The sequence below is a fragment of the Brachyhypopomus gauderio genome, chromosome 4, assembly GCF_052324685.1.
Source record: "Brachyhypopomus gauderio isolate BG-103 chromosome 4, BGAUD_0.2, whole genome shotgun sequence".
Lineage (NCBI taxonomy): Eukaryota > Metazoa > Chordata > Actinopteri > Gymnotiformes > Hypopomidae > Brachyhypopomus > Brachyhypopomus gauderio.
In genome coordinates this window covers 29,473,987-29,481,414 of record NC_135214.1, presented here as the reverse complement: position 1 = coordinate 29,481,414, position 7,428 = coordinate 29,473,987, and the positions used below count along the sequence as shown (strand labels likewise).

Here is a 7,428-nt window from a genome sequence, read left to right as displayed (position 1 = left end):
TTGCTGCAGGAGGGGTGGGGTTACAAACAAGGACTAACAGGAGGGGTGGGGTTACAAACAAGGACTAACAGGAGGGGTGGGGTTACACAGGTGTGGTGGGCCATACCACATGGGCTTCCCAAGGGGGATGTGTGCTCTGCAGCTAAAGCACTTAAAATAAATAAGTCAAACTATAGTTGAATAAATAATTAAACTATTGCACAATAGTTGCATTGATTGAAAACTGACAATTGAGATATTGATTGGTCAATAAATTACTGCATTATTTATTCATCGTTATGACGCCTCCCGCACAGTAGTTTGCTGTCTGATCTCTGTGGGGAAGAGGTACCACCTGTAGTGCTCTTTATTGCAGTGGGGCTGACACAATCTGGAACTAAAGACTGACCACAAAGTCATGGAGAGGATGGGAAGGGTTCCCTCTGATCCACAGCAGGGTTCCCCCCAAGTTCTTTCCTGACATACTGACTCCAAAGAGACCAGATTGGTCCCAATGACATGTGCAGCTTTCCTGATCAGTTTGTTTAGTCTGTTAGCATCTGCTTCCATGTCACTCACATAAACACATAAACAGCATTGGACACAACAGTCTCTGGATCTCTATAGCATCTTGCGATAGACGTTTAAAAGATCAGCGAGTCCTCAAGAAAGAGTCTGCTCTGTCCTTCACTGTAAGCTGCGTTGGTGTGGCATGTTCAATCTAGTCAGTAGTGAACTTTCAGGTTTCCACCCTCTCCACTTCCTCTCCCAGGATGAGAACTGGAGATGGTGAGATGTCGGTCTTCCTAAACACCATCCTCATCTTTGCTTTAGTTATATTCAACTGGCTGTTCCACACCACTCCACGAAAGGTTTTTTACTCATGTCTCTAGAATTTGACTCTCTGATTCTGATTCGTTGTCCCTGACGCACCCAACAAGAGCAGAGTTCTCAGAAAATATCCGCAGGTGACAAGACTCCACGTGCACCTGTAGTCAGCGGTGGAGAGTGTCAGCAGGAGAGGTGGCAGGACCGTGGCCTTTCGCTCTCCTACACTGCGCACCTCCTGCTTGCACATGCACCTCTGCAGCTCCACACACTTGGATCTGGTTGTCAGTCCCTGATCCAGGTGATGGTGGAGGTGTCTGCATCCCTCTGAGTTTCTCAGTGAGCGGTGAAGGTGCTGGACAAGGAGAAGAACAGGACCCTCACTGGGCTGCCAGCCTTATACAGCTGAAACCGGGTCTGGTATAGAATGTTGATTACATCATCAGCACCAACATGGTGCTGATAAGCAAAACGCATGAGATCTGTGCCCACCATTGTGTCCCAGGTGGGAAACGACGAGTCTCTTCATGGTCTTCTTCCTATGTGATGTTAGTTTTCTTGTTACATGTACAGTGCCTCATGTTCACCTCTCTTGGTGTTTTTGCCGCATTACAACAACCTGGAATTTAAATGAATTTGGTGGAGGGGGGTAGTACTATTTGATTTAACTAAATGCTTAACACTTTGAAGGTGCAGGCATTACAACACATTTGTGTTCCCCACAATTCCAGTGTGGCTTTAGCTGAATGTCCAGGGTCATAGTTAAGTTTGAAGGTGAACATCTCTACCAGGAACTGCATTAAATGTATTGCCATTCACCTCTCCTTCAAATCCTGACCAGGTTTCCAGTACTTGATGCTGAGATACATCCACCAGAAGGATGGTGTCCCCACCATGATTCACTAAGGGGACGATGTTGGGTTTGTGCCACACGTTGCATTTCCCATGGTAGCCAAAAGAGTTCTCAAGTCTCATTTGACCAGAGAACCTGACATCTATGTATATTTGGCACTTTTGTTGAATCTTTGTTGAACAAATGCCCTCCTTGCCTGGTCAGTGAGTTTTAGTGGGCAGTCTTCTCTTGTCAGATTTGTAGAAGTGCCATATTCTTTCTCCTTTATTATAGTGGATTTAATATTGCTCAATGGGATGGTCTCCATGGGATGGTCAAAATCTGATCATATCTTCTCCATAGCTTTTCTCTGAGCTGTTTAAAGAACTCCTTGGTCTTCATGTTCCTTGCTTAATGGTATTACAGGCCTCAGGCGTCTTTCAGAGCCAGTTCATTCAGATGCATGTGATTGATCATGTGATTGCACACAGGTGAACCTTAACCAGTTAAATAAACTTCTGAAGTTAATTAGCTGGACCAGACCTTATTTAGGGATTGCATTGTAAAGGTGGTGAATACATTTCATTTTGTTTTTATCCACTTAAACAATTTAACTTTGTTAGGCCCATTTTGTGAAATCAAAATTAAAATCCAATTAATTACGACACTGCCTTATTTAGGAAAGTTTTAAAAATTCCTTTGTTTTTAAAATGCTTAATGGAACATGTGCATTTCCCAGATTGACGACTGAAAATGTGCCAAATAAATGCTTTAAAATGACATTTATTCAACAGGTAAATCAGAAGGGAAGTGCTTTGGATATCTGTCCATATTCTCTTTGCGATTCTGAGCACATTTCTGAGCTGGTGGGTTCTTACCCGTTCTTTTTGCCACCTCCATCTCCTCCTGCTAAGTTGTCCACTGCAATAGCCAAGAAGACGTTGAGGAGGATGTCTGAGGGACAGGTGGTTAAGGCCCCAACACACACAGAGACACATGCAGGCAGGTTCATTCTACAGGCACAGTGCAGATATGAGTGTGAAGAGAATTTTGTTAGTTGTATACCAGTATACATTGGTATACCGATGTAATACCAATAATAGCATGCAGTTGTATATGAGAACGTTGTATAGGGCTTGTGTTCAGTCTGAACACAGCTGAATGTGAGTGAAAGGATACAGTTACCACAGATGAAGAGAATGACAAAGTACAGACACACGATCATGCCAGGGAACACTGGGCCTCCATATGCCATGATGCCATCATACATCACCATGTTCCAGTCCTCACCTGTCAGGATCTGAGCTCAAAGGACACGCATGCCAACACTGATGGCTAACCTGCTAGCCTCAGCCAAGTAAATCCACTGAAAAATGTCTCAAAATGTCTCAGATAGAAAAAGTACAGAATTTTCAATGTAATATTAAAAATCTTCTAATTTTAGCGTACTATTTGCTTATAATATTAAAATGTATTTGAGACAACTATAATAACATGCATAAAACATTTAAATGACAAAGAAATAAAGATTTGGGTGTAGTCCTCAGACCAGACAATGTTCTTTTTCAAGGTTGCCCACATAGTTTGGGCCTAATGATCCAGATGGGGGCCCTGCCATTACCTGGAAGCAGGTGAGCAGTGCCTGAGGGAAGGTGTCGAAGGTGCTTCTCTTGGTCTGCGTCTCATCGAAGTTGAACTTGCCACCAAAGAGCTGCATGCCCAGCAGGGCGAAGATGATGAGGAAGAGGAAGAGCAGTAGCAGCAGCGATGCGATGGACTTCATGGAGTTCAGCAGTGATGCCACCAGATTAGACAAAGCCGTCCAATGACTGTGGGGGGGGGGGGGGGGAGGGACAAAGAGAGCATGTGGGTTCCAAGCATGAACAGCAAGCGCTATTCAGTGTCATTTCAGATCACAGATCCAGCTCTCTCTACCGTCCTGCCAGTCTCCGAGGACCCTCCTGCCTACCGTGTTACTTTGAAGATCCTAAGCAGCCTGACGCAGCGCAGCACGGATATGCCAAGAGGTGGCATGATCTCCATCTCCACCAGCACGGTCTCCAGAATGCCCCCGCACACCACGAAACAGTCAAAGCGGTTGAAGAAGGCCACAAAGTACACATGCAGGCCCAGACTGTACATCTTCAACAGCATCTCAACGGTGAACAGAGACAGAAGGACCTTGTTGGCAATTTCTAGATGGGGGGGGGGGGGGGGGGGGAATAGAGAGAGAGTCAGAGGGTAACCATAATGGCTATTTACAAATGACGTTCAGTGACAGCAAATAACTCTTCTTGTGATTAAGCTCAACACACCAACAGCCCTCAAGCTGAAGAGGAGATACAGTTCATAGGGACAGGAAGTTGAGCCATTTATAATACAGATCCATAATTTAGGTCAGAAGAAAAACCTTTTCATCAAACTGTAATAAGTAGAAAACCAACCTCACATTTAATATTCAGCCCTACCTTTTTGGATTGTATACAATAAGAAATGTGTTGTTTCTGATTGAGAATTGTGGATTAGATTTCATCACGATACACAGAGAGATGCTGCATACATCTTTCACATGAGATGAGGCCACACTACAGTACAGGATGGCCAGCAGATGATGGATAGTGATGGCCTTTTAACTAGAGTCTGTCTAAAGTCCAGAATGTTGGACTGTATCTATACGTCTTCCACACGCGAAGAGTTTTGACTGCTGCAGAAAAGTCTACTCTTGTCCCTGAGGGAGCAAACTACAGGGAGACAGGCAGAGAGGAAAGTGAGGATGAGGAGGGGTGAGGAGGAAGGAGAAAGAGGAGGACATGAACCCGATGGCCACACACACCCTGCACATCGGTGAGCCAGTGCGGCTGTTTGTAGTGCTCTGATGCGCTGAGGGCTGTGTTGAGAAAGACCAGGATGAGCACCAGCCAATAGAACGTCACTGATTTCACTGCTTTGCGACACGTCCTCCGAACGCAGCGGTTCCAGCGTCGCATGGTGCGGCTGAGTACACACGTATATATTCACACACACACACACACACACACACACTCAGCTTAATAAAACTGATTGTATCTTCCTGTACCAGTCTAAAACTAAATGAACAGAGACACACATATTAAATGAAGACCATGATGATGCCATTACAGATTTCTGTTCAAGAGACTAAACAGAACCATAACAGCATTTGCACAAGGCCATGTGTTAAAGACTCTCTGTGCAGGATCAGCGGTTCACAGGGAAAGTTCTAACACGGATCATGTGGAAACACACAGTAATCCAGTGACAGGAACATTGGGGTCATATCACTTCGAGTCCCTCAGGAAAAACTTTATGGTTGTCATCCCTGCGTTATCATACGTGTCCTCTAATTCACTTTGACACTACCACAGGTGAAGGATGTTAGCGTTGCACTGAACTATTTTTCAATAGTCCAAATCAATTCTACTACCATAAGTCAGCCTCTGTGCAGACAAGCCTACACTCATACTCACCAGCAAGGGTTTTTCATTATGCAAGCGCTAAGGACAATGAGAGAGAACGTGACAAATAAAACAGAAATAGTGAGATCAGAGACCAGCACACAACAGAGAGGCTTCAGTGATGTTCAGATAATTCTACACTGAATTTAAGTGAATATCGAGAGTGTAGTATGAGAGCCAACAAATATTACAAATATTACACTACTGATGTGTGCCTGAAACATCTAATGTACACAAAAAAATGTGACTATTCTTAGCATTTAATTTGAGCCTGTGTGTGTTTGTATGTATGTGGTTGAATACATATGTGTTACCAGCAAGCAGCACAACAGTTTGTGTGCTCTTCTTCTATATTTTCTGTGTTTTCAGAACCTGTTTCACTAGCTGGAAGACTGGCTACAGAGAGAGAAGGAGACAGATTAAAAGAGACATGGTGAAACAGAGACATGGTGAGAAAGACAGACAGAGAGGGAAAGAATTTCCAATGTGAGCTACACACTGGCACATTTTTGAGGGGAAAAAAACAATCCGTCTGAAACAGGTCATCCATCTACTGCAAATCAAATAGAGGGCGAGGCCTAGATATGATTTTGTGCGATTAGACGTAACAAAAACCAAGCAGTGCTATATTTGTCTGGTAGGCGGAGCTGCAGACATGGCTGCCTCCGAATGGCTGTACCGTGTGTTTCATTTGAGTGACTGAACCAGCTGAACTTCCCCCGCTTTTTGTCTGAGAGTTCGCCCAGGGTCACACCTGAAAGGGCAGAGCAGGAGACCAGTGTTACTGAGAAGATGGAAGAACTCCTGCTAAAAGAGTGTCCTCATGTCCAAGGCTGTCTGTAACTGAGCTGACGACGGTGTTGTACACGGGAATTCTCACAGACACGGTTGCTACCATTTTCTAATTTGAAAACGTGCTAAAGATCCAGCTAGTGTGGAGTCCAGTCAGTATAGAAAACACAGAGAGGGGAGGGGACAGAGAGAGGGGACAGAGAGAGGGGAGGGGAGGAGAGGGGACACAGAGAGGGGACACAGAGAGGGGAGGGGAGGAGAGGGGACACAGAGAGGGGAGGGGAGGAGAGGGGACACAGAGAGGGGAGGGGACAGAGAGAGGGGAGGGGAGGAGAGGGGACACAGAGAGGGGAGGGGACAGAGAGAGGGGAGGGGAGGAGAGGGGACACAGAGAGGGGAGGGGAGGAGAGGGGACACAGAGAGGGGAGGGGACAGAGAGAGGGGAGGGGAGGAGAGGGGACACAGAGAGGGGAGGGGACAGAGAGAGGTGAGGAGCCATGAGGACAGGGCTGGGTCTCGGACAGCTACAGCACTCACGTCTGTTTCCGTCCTCGTCAAACTCATCGATGTCCTCGGCCTGTGTGATCCAGTCCATGTAACCACAAAGGTCCTGCTCCAGCTGCTGCTTCTCCCGAAGCTTCTGGAAGTCTCCGCGGGCTTTGGCCTTCTCTCGCTCTTTAGAGAATTCACTACATGTGATCACACAACATTCACTCTTAGGCACACTCCGTTGTATCTTATTTGGCACAATAAGAAGAATAACAACACATCTGACACACATGAGCCACTCTGGGCCTGGTCATGCATGCTTATACACACACACACACACGCAGACAACACTCTCACACACATACGGAGGTCTGCTCCACTTACCCACTCAGTACACCCAACACAAGGTTGAGGACAAAGAAGGATCCAAAGATGACCAGACTTACAAAATACACCCAGGGCAGCTCAAAACCTATGGCATCATTCATCTATCCAAGGAACACACACACACACACACACACACACACACATACAGACAAACAAACTGATTCCGGGACTATCGACTTCTCTGACCAATAACCAATAAGAACTAGACTGTCCAAAGAGCCATTCTCCTTAACCATGTAATCTGAGGCAGGTACTGAAGTACTGAAGGAGGCGGCTGCTGACCCAGTACAGCACGTCGGTCCAGCCTTCCATGGTGATGCACTGGAACACAGTCAGCATGGCAAAGAAGAAGTTGTCAAAGTTGGTGATGCCGCCATTTGGCCCCGCCCACCTCCCCCGGCACTCTGAGCCGTTGAGGACGCACTGACGACCATGACCAGCAAACGCACAAGGCACGGGGTCGACATCAGCAAACTCATCTGGGAGAGAGAGGGGGGGTTATTACATGCACACATGCATCTTCTGTGAACTAACAGCACAGAAAAGGTCTGTTACTTAATAGAGGCCAGTCAGTACCTTGTACTGAAAGTCACATTATTAGATTAGACCTTGAATGATTGTTTATATCAAGACATCTATAAAGTGCCG

At 46.0% G+C, this 7,428-nt stretch overlaps 1 protein-coding gene across 4 annotated transcripts in view; it reads right to left on the bottom strand.

The window, feature by feature from the left end:
• The window catches only part of cacna1fb (calcium channel, voltage-dependent, L type, alpha 1F subunit), a 45,620-nt gene that overhangs the window by 25,243 nt on the left and 12,949 nt on the right, over nt 1-7,428 (bottom strand). For all 4 annotated transcript variants that reach the window (XM_077003650.1, XM_077003651.1, XM_077003652.1 and 1 more), the window contains exons 9-19: nt 7,063-7,259; nt 6,778-6,881; nt 6,442-6,593; nt 5,792-5,866; nt 5,427-5,508; nt 5,125-5,151; nt 4,473-4,633; nt 3,609-3,834; nt 3,261-3,468; nt 2,819-2,939; nt 2,518-2,593 (exon numbers count right to left, since the gene is read on the bottom strand). In XM_077003650.1, the coding sequence (XP_076859765.1) occupies nt 2,518-2,593; nt 2,819-2,939; nt 3,261-3,468; nt 3,609-3,834; nt 4,473-4,633; nt 5,125-5,151; nt 5,427-5,508; nt 5,792-5,866; nt 6,442-6,593; nt 6,778-6,881; nt 7,063-7,259 (1,429 nt within the window). The remainder of the gene's footprint in view (nt 1-2,517; nt 2,594-2,818; nt 2,940-3,260; nt 3,469-3,608; nt 3,835-4,472; nt 4,634-5,124; nt 5,152-5,426; nt 5,509-5,791; nt 5,867-6,441; nt 6,594-6,777; nt 6,882-7,062; nt 7,260-7,428) is intronic.